The 13,380-nt window shown below is 37.2% G+C and overlaps 1 protein-coding gene across 2 annotated transcripts in view; it reads right to left on the bottom strand.

The window, feature by feature from the left end:
• NRDE2 (NRDE-2, necessary for RNA interference, domain containing) overlaps nt 1-13,380 on the bottom strand; it is a 36,042-nt gene that overhangs the window by 7,674 nt on the left and 14,988 nt on the right. For both annotated transcript variants that reach the window (XR_010606286.1, XM_065635939.1), the window contains exons 5-11: nt 11,940-12,402; nt 11,354-11,756; nt 7,492-7,625; nt 5,503-5,623; nt 4,546-4,721; nt 3,465-3,851; nt 1,516-2,444 (exon numbers count right to left, since the gene is read on the bottom strand). Coding sequence is in view for 1 of the 2 variants with exons in the window: in XM_065635939.1 (XP_065492011.1) it covers nt 1,516-2,444; nt 3,465-3,851; nt 4,546-4,721; nt 5,503-5,623; nt 7,492-7,625; nt 11,354-11,756; nt 11,940-12,402 (2,613 nt within the window). In the remaining variant the exon portion in view is untranslated. The remainder of the gene's footprint in view (nt 1-1,515; nt 2,445-3,464; nt 3,852-4,545; nt 4,722-5,502; nt 5,624-7,491; nt 7,626-11,353; nt 11,757-11,939; nt 12,403-13,380) is intronic.

The following is a 13,380-nucleotide window of genomic DNA, read 5'->3' as shown; positions in this document are numbered from 1 at the left end:
CCAGATTGTTCCACTCACCCTTAACACTTGCTCCTAACTTGCCCCTTCTTTCAAGGGTCTTTGAGGTCACGTTTCCTCTCATCTTAACCTTTGTCATGAGGAAAAATGATATAATCTATGCTGCATGGAGTCAGACATTTGAAGCATTGTACCTCACACTGGCTTCTATAAGCTACTGTTTTACTCTTCATGTTCATTTCTTTAAATGAATTCCATGCACTTAAACAAGTAGAAGTACAAAACAATAGGAAACAGTCACACACAGTACTTAGTTTGTTACAACATCATAAAAATGATGGTTTTATGTATGACTGATAGGCCATTTATCTCTCTATTGGAGGAGTTCAGCTCTGCTCTTGCAACATCCAACTTGTCCCTACACAAATATAACCTATAGGAAAGGCTATGCTAGCAGAGAACAATCTGGAAAGGAACTTAATGTGGCAGAGAAAATAATCATTCTGGAATTCTAACATCATTTTCCAGTAATAGTAATGAAAATCTACCATAGTGTCAGCCATAGTGTCAGTCTGTAATTAACAGTAAATCAAATTACAATACTTCTTTACATTTGGTGGCTGTGGAATTCTTATTAGAGTTTAGGATGACAAACACCGACAGCGCAGGAATGTCACTCTCATGCATGTATGTCCGTTGCCAGACAGTGGCAATCAAAGCATTGGGTGCACCGTCACTTCAAAGTATACTGATAATTTCATCAAGTGTGACTATTGTAAGCTGGCAGCTATGTAAAGCTTCCAGATAATATTTTCCTAGAAATCTCTGTTGCTATGTGCAGACACAAAGAACCAAGCTGCCAATGTTATCAGAGATGTTTAGGTAGCAGTGGATCGGTAGCTCCAAGCAATGGCAGACAACAGTTACAGACTAAACTTTAAGAAAGAACATATACCTCTGTTCCCCACATCTCCTACCCCTTTCTCCCTTCCCAGAAGCAAAAAAATCTCAGCCCAGACCACACTGCAAATTCAGGAAATTTCCAGCCTCCTCTACCTAGCAACAGCCCCACATGAAAACTAAACTCTCAAGTACTCGCTATGGAAACTGCCACAACTGTGTTCCGTGATCCAGGAGTAAAGTAGGGCAGCGAGCTCAGTCAGAAACTGCAGTGTAGCTCTATATTATGCTCCTTATTGCTGCAGTACTAAAACGCAGCAGTTTCTAAGCTCACAGTGTCTACCTTGCCATCTAAGCAGCCTCTTAGTTTTTTAAAAATAACTTCAAGAAATGCGTACCATCTGATGTCAGCAGCAAGTAATCAAATACAACACAACACATGATCTGATCCAGTAGAAAGGATATGAGACTATCATCCAGGCCTTTAATTCTATTCAGGATTCTGCCACCGACTCACTGTTCAGTCCTGAACAAATAACCTTCCCTAGCTAAAGCTTCTTCATCTGCAAAATGAGAACTACAATAGATTTTCTCTCCTCTGTTAAGTGATTAGACAGATCCAAAAAAGCATAATCATAAGGAGCTGCAAGATATTACCTCTGGACATTCTCAATGAGTTTTTTTCTCATCTGCTCTGCTTGGATTGCAAACAGCCATGGTTCTAAAGAATCAGTAGACCTTGTGACACCATCAAAAAATCTTCGGGCTTTGCTAGCACTGTGAGACTTCCTTTGGATGTGAATATATGACCTCCAAAGAGACTGGTTGCTAGGATACCGTTTCAGAGCCTCCGTTAGTGCCTCTCGCAAAGGATTCAAAGGATAAATGCTAATTTTCATGTGGAATCTGAGTAAATTTGTATGCAGCAGTGTGACAGCTTCCAGAGCAGTGGGAAAATTTTGAATGCCAAAATTCTCTCTAGTATTTTCCCATTTCTGTGGACCAAGAGCTTCAAGTTTTTCTGAAGTCTGTGCATATATTAATACTGCAGCATCAATCCCAACAGTCAAATACTGGAACAGTGCGTAACAACCAACCAAGTTAACCAGCTGATTAGCATCGCTGACCCGATCCTGATCAGAAACCAGTGTTTTACTGAAATAATCTTGCAGTGCATGCTCATATGTTTTACGAGCTTTCAAGACATTCACAGGTGACACTTGTCCACTATAGGGTACATATGGTCCACTTTCAGCCAATTTGGTCAACACATGAACAGCACGTGACATAACAGCTCCTTCTAGACTTTCTAGTAGTTCCACTTCCAGCTGAGCATAAAGCAGACCAAGGCTGCAGAGCTGGGAACTCTTCAATCCTCCTGTTCCTGCTGTGCAAAGAGCCGTGTCAAGCACCTTCCTGGCGTCGTCAGTGTTACCGAGCAGCCATTCTAAGTAGGCGTACAGTTTCCAGAGAGAAAGGTCATTTCGGTTGTCAGGTGCTTTAAGGAGATTCTTGGCCAACTTTTTACTCTTCCTCCCTTGTACTTTCAGCTGCTTCTTTTTTTTTGTTTGAAGGCACTGAACGATCTGCAGGAGAGAATAAACAGAACACATTTTGAGACAGGTGGGAGAAGAAAGAAAAAGCACACCTCACAGCATTTTTTAAATTTCATTATTGTATTTGTTTTCATCCTGTTCCATATTTCATCACCAGCCAGATGTTGCTACGGAGTACTGTAAGTTGTCACAACAGCCTTTTGTAAGCTCCCTCCAACACAGACAAATTACAGTCTTATCATTCTTAGTCTTGCTATTGCCCTTAAGCAATATCAAATTTCACTCTTTTAAAAGGCCAACTGTTCAAATAAAGAGCTGCCACACTGTAATGGTTGAGAAAAGGAAAACAAATGATCCTGCCTGGTCAGATGCAGCTTATGGCACGCACAATTAAACCTCCAAGTAGGTTTTCACAGTGGAGAATGTGCTGACAGACAAATGCAAAGACTGGATGGGAAGATTACAGGAGATTTTCTTGTCAGGTAATGTTTGTGTAAGAGACAGGGAACTTCTCCATAAGGTAACACAGTACAAAAGTTCCTGGGAAGACAACCTGGACTCACATCCTTCTGTGGGCATCTATTAGAGCAGTTCTACTTCAATAAATCCATTTTCAAGTGATAACATATTCTTTCCTTCAATAACACTACAAATGTAACTTATATAGGAAGCAGTACATTTCTTGATAAGGTGTTCATATCATGGTATTGGGGATTATGCACTTCGTAGAATAGTTTCTTAAAAGTATTTGGCTGACTGCCTTGTAAAAAAATCACTTGCATCCATTTCTGTCTACCATACGAGTACCATATAATAACATTTATCCAAGACTGCAAAAAATGTTTTGTTACGTGTTTGCCACTATGTAACATACTGAAGGAAAGGGTTTGTTTTTGTTGTTTTTATCCCCAGATCAATCTTAACTGGCATTTTCTGATTTGAACACTTAGTCCTACATGACTTAATTTTCATCAATATTTATATTAATTCAATATAAACATTAGTACACAAGAAAGCCACAAAAGTGATGATAAGCAGATTCCTCATTACCTTAGATATTTCATACTGTAACCAACAAATGGACAGATTGCACTTTTCCTTTCCTGAAAACAGCAGGAACAGAACATGGAAAACATTGTGTATGAACTCCTCTCCTTCTTTACAGTGGCCTATGTGATGTCTCCCTCGTAGCATCGTGTCCATATGACCAATACTGTTGAATCCAGAAAGTGGAAAATCAACAGAAGTCAGTGGCTTTTCATCAGAAAGCCCACTGTCAAAAATGTTATTTTCATCCATGGCAATATAAAGGTTGGAAGGAAAGAGTTTACTTGTGCATGGAACTCCCAGGAATTGCAAAAATGAGTACAGCAGTTGATGTTGAAGATCTGGATTAGAAAGACGGATTAAAGATGGTCCAAGATCATCAAATAATACCTAAAAAAATCCAAATTACAATGAACTCCATTAATTTATGCAGCCAAGTAAAATTACCAAACCTGTAATTCATGTAATTAAAGAACATTTTCAAGTCAATAAAGAGTTATAATTACTATTAAATGGTAACAGAATGTCATTCAAATTAAAAAAAGAGAAGTTAAGCAATGTGTTCTTCCAGTCAGACTGTAAATTTGCTACCAAGAGATTTCTTTGCCCTTGAGTATCAAAGATGTCCACAGGAAACTTACACAATGAAGGTCTGAAAGATATTATTACTTAGGCCATTTAACATATTTTTATTTGAAAAATCAATGTCTGACTTAACCTATCTCCCAAGAAGAAGAAAAAATCCAACTATCTGACTTGAAGGCAATGAAATCTTCTTTAATTTAATGTATACATCATCTTAAATAGATTTCTGTGACATTTCCGCATACAGATGAGAGAAATCACAGAACAGCAAAGACAGACTACTTGCCTGCCAGCCCTTTCCAAAGTTTACCACAAGCTTCCCATGGATTTCAGCAGTCTCAGCCCAAAATCTCAAGTAAAATTCAAACTCCAAACAAAGAAAATATTTTTTTCCAAACAAAGAAAAGGTTTACTCCTCTAAGATATTCATTGGCAGTGATTTCAAATGAAAGGATAATTCATCTTATCATCTCCCCTTGTTTTATTATATCACAGTGACCTGTCTTTCTGGATCTTCACAATCTTCTTCGGTTTCCTTTTTGGTTTTGTCTGGCCTCCAAGGTAACCAATGCCTTGCTTCACGAGAATATTCAATATCCATCCAAATGTGCCACTTGGGGAGAGTTTTATCCTTTATTTCTTGATCCTCATCTATCTCTTCTTCATCATCATCATCTAAAACCAAATCATGACACACACACAAAATTATTAAAAAAATATAAACCACCAAATATGAAGACCAGACTTGATATACAATTTAACTACTTTCAAAATGTAAACAAATACAGTGTTAATAAAACAGACCCAAGACAGAGCTGAAAAATTCCACATCACAGTTCTGGGTTTTGACTCTGTAGGAGCAGGAGGTTTCCAAACTTTTTGAACCAGTGAATCGCTGTCAATACTCAAACTTCCTCATAGAGGAGAAAATAAAACACTGACAGGCTGTGGATGACTTTTATCAACAGCAGTTTGCAAGCAACAGCCAAGGATCAGTCATCTTTTAGGGCAACTTAGGTTCTTCACTTCATACCTGGGAATACAATCTCAAATGCACTCTATGGACACTCATGTACATAAAACATTTTGAGAAAGCTTCTGTAAGTAAAAAGTAGTACTACACATTGCAAACCAAGATTGGTAATGTTGCTTTTAGATACCTGGTATTTTCATAACTTTAATTGATGTGCAATTGAAATAACCAATGTAGTTGAACACACACAAAAGGAAGTGCTTAACCACATCCCACTTCTATGATGATCTTTTTAGATTGCTAGATGCAATTAGTGCATTGTGTGCTTTTCCCTGTGAAGTGTGATTTAGTTTATCCTAATCTTGGTAAATATTTTTTAAAACTTGTATGCAAAAACAGGAGAACAAACAGCTTGTATCATTCTAATCAAAATGTTCAGAAGAACATGGGGGCATACAACTACACATACTGACACAGACATACCAGACTTAACAGCAATCCAGCCACCCTTTTCTTGTTGGTGCATCCACGCTTTCCAGCCTCTTGCTCCTTTCTCTCCAATTCGTGGTTCTCCACTATCCCAAAAGGGTTCAAAGAATTCCACCTGTTGTTTTGGGCAGGGGGAACCAAAACAAAACACATAAAAAAATAATTTTTGCTGTTGTGCAGACACTACCTGTGTCAACTTAGATTTTCCAGACCCTACAATCACTTACCTGGGTGCAGCTTCTGTATCTGAAGACTTTGATAGATGCTGCTTAAGAATCAGCAGGAATAACTGAGTACTTCAGCTATGCCTGTGGCACAGCAGAACTGTCATCAGCTCTTCCCATGAACATAAAGATTGTTTTTAAAAGGTATTAGGCTTTTAAGAAAGAAAAAAGACTTTTGTGCCAAACGTCCTATACAGATCCTTCAAGGAAAAGTATCCAAAGTCCCCAAGATACAGCTTTCAGAAACCAAATCTACCCTGCTATCCATCTTTGACAGGACTGAAGAATTTGGCTAATCCTAGAATCATAGAATATCCTGAGTTGGAAGGGACACATGAGGATCATCGACTCCAACTCCTGTCCCTGCATATGACAACCCCACAGTCCACACCATGTATCTGAGGGCATTGTCCAGTCTCTTCTTGAACACTGACAGGCTTGGGGCTGTGACACCTCCCTGGGGAGCCTGTTACAGGGCTCCAGCACCCCAGACGATATTTGTGCTCCACCACATCACGGAACAATATTTCAGACAATGATACACTTATGGTCAAACCAAAATGTTATGGTTGGATGTAAATATGACTGGACTGAGGACAAGAGGAAAAAGATCAGTGAGGCCTTTCATCTCTCAGGTTACAGGGTGGTCAACAACTTCAGGGCACTTCCCAGTGAATCAGAAGTTCAGGGTTCTAGTCCTGACTTTGTCACTGCCTGTATGAATCTGTCATCTTTAGATTCATCAACTCCTCCCTGCTTTGTGTATAGTTAGCTCTAATGACCGTCTCTCTCCTATTATATGCTTCTGCTGTGTAACAGCCTTGGCTTGGACATTGAAATGTGACTGTTAATACAAATATTAACAATAAAGTTTACTCTAAGAAAAATCGAGCATCAACATATCAGAAAAAGCAGGGCTTACAGCAACTGCAAAATCTAATTCTGCTCCTCATGGATTTATTCTTTGCTCCAAGTGAGAAAGTGAACTGTGAAAACAGTATGGAAACAAGTAATTCAAGACTGAGTCATAACACTTTTGTATGAGGGCAGAATGTGTGATCAGCTGTAAATCTGGCATTTTCCTGTTTTCAAGAATTGCACTTTCCAACCTAAACACTGTCCTTTTAAATTGAGGTTCCTTTCCATCCTGCCTTCTTAAGAGTTTTTAAATAATACAGATAATCTTGCAGTTTTTCAAATTACTGGAAGTACAACTCAGGCTTTATCTGTGTAACTATACCAAATCTCTCATCCCACATGATAATTATGACTGAACTCTGAACTTTTGGCTTTTGAGGACAACGTGAATATTTAAACTAAAAGATGTCTCCATTGGTAGGCAAAAGCATTAATCTAGAGAGCAAAAAATAGAGTCTCAGTAATGGTTGCTGGAGAAGGTGAGGTAATTAAAGGAAATTAAATTTCTGTCCTCTATGGTAGCCTAACTGCTGGCCCATCAAAAAGGAAGCAGCTCCTGACAATTCAGTAGGATGATGCTACACTGGCAACAGCCCCCTCTGAATATTAACTTACTGATTATTATTGGGGTGCACACCCAACAGTTTCCTGACCAAATCAAGAGAAAAACTGACATAGTACTTAAATAGAATAAGCTGAATGGAATCTCATGGGTCAAATAAAAGGTACTTTAAAGCATGAAGGTATTTCCCCATGTCCTTAAAAATTCACCAACATTTTTCCATGACAGCATTATCTGTAATGCACAAGGACATACACCCATTTAAAAGGAAATTTCTACCTGTCCCCTTGTTGGCAGATCTTTTACACTGTCAGGTTTAAAGAAGGTGAAGTCAATCAGAGCTTGAAACAAAGACACCGCTTTCTCAGAATGGCCAGCCTGCCTCAGGAAGTGGCACTGCTGAATAAATATAGCTGTAAAGTAAAGAAGATAAAATTTTAATATTTCAAATAAATTTTGTTGCAAAGTATTTTATTATAGCCCACAAATATATAAAAGACATACATGAAGTGCTGTAGAGCATAATTGTTTTGGAACAGTGTCAAAATCCAAAACACAAGGAGTAACTAGCTTAAATCCATGTCAAAATTGTTGTAGTTTAATTAACTTTAAGATCTCCCACTTTAAATGCACCAGACAGGTGACTTTTTTTATTCATGCCATGCATGCACTGTTCTTGTTGTGGAATAAAATTTATACACAATGGTCTGAACTTAGTTTATCCAACATCTGTCGGAGTGGGCCATAGCCCTCTTTGAAGATGCTGGGCATTATTACAATACACACAGTGAGTGATTACAGCAAAAATCCTTTTTGCCTCATTTTTGCATGATATAGTTACATTGGTAATATGTTGGTAATATACAATTTCCATTCCAACTCTCATTCCCATTTACATAAGAACTCAGCTAAGAGAAGTTTGGTCTTTTGGCCAAAGTATTATTGCTTGAAAGTAGAGTCCTATCCCTCGCTCTTCAACAAATTATTTCTGTAATCATTGCCATATCTCCACTACAAACTGAGCCTCAAGTCCCAGCTCAAAAAGGGAAGGCAAGGCCCAGTTTTTCTATTAATATATTTGCAATAAGAGTCTTAAATGAAATGGCTGGAGAAATAACAGGTATTATCAACACCTCTATTATTAGGCAGTTCAAAGACATCTCAGAGATATTCCATCACTCCAAATTACACTCAAGTCTTAACAAACCAGTGGCTGTTCAAAAACCAAATTGTTTTAAATCATAATCTTAATTCACTTTCAAAAAGACCCAAACTCCATAAATTAAGACTTAAATAATTCATTGGTAGTTCTGGAAACAGTTCTTCAAAAACTATTGTTGCTTCACTAAATGCATTTGCTTTGCAGGGTTGTTTCTAATTGGCAGCTTATTTTTTAATCCTAAGAAGTGGCAAATTATTTACTCATTTTATTTGTATTTGGATTTACACCAGATGTGTGCATAGAAAAATTTGAATTCAGATAGAATATACAAACGAAGCATTCCATCCAGTTTTCCTGCAAAGTCAATGTTTGTTTCTGACAACAAAGACTCTGAAATTTCTGAAGGTATTTAAACAACACAAAGTATGTTTAAGTATATAACAGAATCTTCCAAAGTATTTTAACCAATTTAGGCACTTTCCCCATCAATTTCAGTATCCAACTGACACTGAAAAAGTTGTCCTTTGCTAGTTTCACAGCTTCAAGCAGATGAATTTTGATTAAAATAGTCTGAATGTAGAGAATATTTCATCAGGACTTGCTGCCAAACTGAAGATAAAAATAAATTATAGCATTTTACACTTTCTGCATGATAAAAAAAACCCCTATATTTGAAGAAATGCAAAGATCAGCATTTTCTTTGTAGTAAAAGCTGAAAACAGGATGAATACATACTTAATTCAGTCCATGATGCTAAAGGACTTCTGCAGCTGAACTGACCTAAAAGGTAAGGATGTTTCTCCCCAACCAGTAGGTATAATTTGAGAAAAAGGACTCATTTTCCATAGCAAAATTAGAGAATGCTTACCTTCATTTGCTTTATATTAACAGATCCTAGTAAATTAAAAATCTTACAAAATGCAATCTCAAAACTAGAGTAAAAACAAATATTATAATTCTAAATAAATTTTTACCTGCTTTCTTAAATTTCACATTTTAAAAAAACACCCACTTATTTCCAAGCAGATAGTACCGTGCACTGAATTGAACACTAGATGGCACAATCCACCACTATTTACAACTAGCTCTTACATTTTGTCATTATCAAAGGTCAAAGGTTGAAGATATAAGCCTACCATACACCTACACTGCTATTCACCTCATTATTAATTTGTGAAACTCTTTGTATATTTAACTTGGTAATCTTCCTAAAAAGTACACTGTCAGTTCAAATTCAGCATAAGAATTAGGTAGCTGAGTCACTGAAAAAAAAAAAACCAAAAAACAACCCAAAAACCCAAACAACACAAAACCAAAACAAACAAACGAAACAACAACAACAAAACAACCCTCAGATCAAGAAGTCTCCCCACTGGAAATTTCTCCACTCCCATCATTTGAATTCAAAAATGGAGGGGAAAAAAACCCAACACACACACACAAAACAAACAAACAAAGCCCACAAACCAAACACAAAACCACCAAAACCCACAACCACAAACCAAACCCTGCAACAGTGTTCATAAACAAATCACTACAGTCTTAATACAGAACAATAAGCCAGATCAGAAGTACAAATAAAGCCAAGTCCATTTTCATTTTAACCTATCTACAAACATTGCCAGCAAACAACTATTTTGAAAAATCTCAATCAACCTAACATGGTTAACTAGCTAAAGGAACTCCATTAAAAAAAATGCTCATATCAGTTGACAAACAGTATGTAATGAGTCACATACATTCTGTGCAGGAAAAAAAAAAAAGAGAAAGAAAAACTTTCCTGTGTGAAAAAATAGATGCTCAATAAAACATTTTTTCTGAGAATCATCCATTGTGGTTAGTGTGCAAAGTGACTGAGGTGTTGGAAATTAGAGACAGTAGAAGCAGTTAGAAGCAGTCAGGCAGTACAATATCCACCTGCCAGCACAGGATTTTTCCTTTACAGCACTTTTTCCAGAGCTTGATCCAAAACGAATTAACTGAAGACCATAAGAGATCTGAACACCTGAAATTAATTTGCAATCCAGTATCTCAATCTGTAAGTCCAGACTGGATACTGCCTAAAAGATAGCATCACTGCTCAAACACGACTTACAGGGATTAGATAAAAATAGAGGTTCCTTGGACTATGCTACATAAGAAGAATGTGGACTGCTTCATAATAGTCTCCTCTAGATTTAAACAAATTTTAAAAAGAAAAAACCAAAAGCATCACAGAAATATATTATTCATGATGACACTAATATTTCCCCCTCCTCGGTGTATTAATCAATTAATAATCACAATGACCCTCCAAGGTAGAGAAGCAAAATTCAAATGTGATAGGTTAAGTCATTTAGCTGCAAATAAATTCAAAGCCCATGCCAGAACCGAGCATGAACGCGTTTCTTCTCTGGAGCCAGTCCAGCATCCTAACCATCTGACTAATTTCCCTTCCAGGGATAATTATATAACAAATTATAAGTAGTAGATATACGCATACAATAAATACAAAAGGCACGATCACATGGTATTACAGTTTAGAATTCTCCATGTATGAACTGGGATGCTCAAGAAAATCTCACATCAGACTTCCCATGTCTCTTTTCTGGATTAAAGTAATTAACTATAGAAACAATTATCTTTTGTTCGAAAGTTTTTTCTCACCAGTCAACTGTGGGTTTTTTTAATAAACATTTTTCAAAGATAAAAGCACATCTCTCGGCTGTCAGCTGCAATTCTCCAGCCTTGACATTTGTACTGTAAACCACTCAGCACATTAGACTTTACTGGATGTTGTATCACAAACTCTCTTGGGGGAGAAAAGCATCTGTTATGTCCATATTTGGTTGGAATTCTCAGCTAAGAAATTAGGATGCCAGGCATTTTGAATAGAATAAAAATTTCCCATAAAACATAGGAAAGCCTATTCTTCCAGAGAATGTAGTCAGCTCCTGTGAAGACCATTCTGAGCATAAGATGAAACAGGAAGAACCTTACCTAGCATAGCTGCTTCTGTCCCAGGCAGCAGAGGATGCGATACCATGCTGCCATCTTGTACAGCTGCCAATGTTGTCAAGCATTTTCCGTAGAGACTATTGATTTTTGAAACAGAAAAGGTAGTGAACTGACTTTGACAGAACAGGAGATATTTCTTCCACAGCTCTGGATTATTGGGATGTAAGAAAATTAGCTTCTGCCATTCTTTGATCAAAGCTGGTGGTTCCCAGAATTCAGCGCAAAGCTTCAGCCTGGCAAGTTTCAGATCAACATTACTTGGATTGCTTTCAATTGCCCTCTCTAAAATAGCCAGTTTCTTTTCCAAGATTAACTTCAGTGATTTTCTTCTTACTTCCTGCTCTCCCTTGCTGGCATAAAGGCTAGATCCTCTCATTAATTCATCCTTAAAACAACAGAAAAATCATGACATTAGGAAGAATCATCACTAGAATCACAAGAAGAATGCCGATATTTGTTAAGATGAATTAACAGCTTATTCTTTATCAATAGAAGATATATCATCCTAAACAAAGGAAACTTGTATTTATGACTTACAATAAGAAACTAGGTCGGTCAGAACACATACCTGAAAAGAAACAAATTCCATCCAAGCATTAATATCTCTTGGGTTTTCTCTGACTTTCCTGTTATGTTCTTCTACTTTTGTCAATAAAATGGAGTTGATATTTATCCCAGGCTCTTGAATTGTTTGCTGTGTATTTACAGGATCATGGTCTGCAGCCCTGCATCCTTTTCCTTGTAGCTGCACTGTAGCTGATGGATCATAAATCCCAAGAGGATTTACCTCCATTGTGCCAGAAGGATCATCAGTTTCCATTTCGAAAACTGGTATAAAAGCAGTTGGGTTAGATGGAGAACTTTTCTTGCAAACAGAAATCCCATCTGTGTTCAGTATCTTCACATTGTTCTTTGTGAAGTAGCGCTCAGGTTGCCTCTGCAATTGCTTCTTTTTTGATGCAGAACTGTCCCAAGTTATACATTGTTTCTTTGCATCTATGCCAAGACAGGACTCTCCTCTCCTTTTATACCTTAGAAGGAAAAATACAATTAAACATTAAACACCTTCTAAAATACACATTAGAAAAGATACCTCCTCTTGAAAGAAAGCATGGAAGAAGTAATTTAATTCAAATTGACCCAAATAATGTATGCATAGACCTTCAAAACTCTAAGAATTTGGTAACTTTCTCCTTAATTAAGGCTTTGATTTCTATATTTTTTCAGTGCCATCACAACTTTTATTATCATACTAAGCTTCTTCTGAGTTCAACAGTATCTGTCATACTCGGCAGAAGAAAAATTACTTTTTCCTGTATCATTTTAAGCCATGTAGACAAACCTGGAGAAAGAATAACAGATAGTATTATTTAAGACTATTTTGATTAGATTATTTTAAACTGAAAAAATCAGAAACCAGGAGTTCAGTCTGGTAGTATCTTTCTGCATCCCTAAGCCTCTACCCATTTTATATGCCAAGAAGTGGACGGGGTGGGGGGGAAGAAAGAGAGACCAGGTTCATAATGGCCACAATAATCCCATGAATTAATAAAGGAAAATACCACCTTAAAATATTACCAAGAATGTCCTTTCAGTGGCAGACACACCGGCATGCAATGCTAAACAAACACTTTTCATCTCAAAAAACAGCTGACAATCCAAAGGTGGCAGAAAATTGGAATGGATTGTAACCAGGCAATTTTACTGCAGAGGCATATACAATATAAAAATAAAACCCATAAATCCTCCCTCCTCCACAAATAATTACTTTTTATATATGCTAAACAACTTTCCTTGAGAACATCAAGAAGTAGGTGTGCGTACATAATGCACGAGCCCAGTGTAGGCTCCTTTTGATGGGCTTCTCCATTAACATGAGGAAATGTTCTGAAGGCTCATCATAGTACCAGTAACCCACTAAGGAGGTTGAATATACAATTCCATTTACATTCACTCAAAACGCAGCAATGCGTAAGACAGATACCCTTTGGTACTATGTCTGGGTGATC

The sequence above is a fragment of the Caloenas nicobarica genome, chromosome 5 (genome assembly GCF_036013445.1).
Source record: "Caloenas nicobarica isolate bCalNic1 chromosome 5, bCalNic1.hap1, whole genome shotgun sequence".
In the NCBI taxonomy this organism is placed as follows: domain Eukaryota; kingdom Metazoa; phylum Chordata; class Aves; order Columbiformes; family Columbidae; genus Caloenas; species Caloenas nicobarica.
This window is presented reverse-complemented; position numbering and strand designations above follow the sequence as displayed.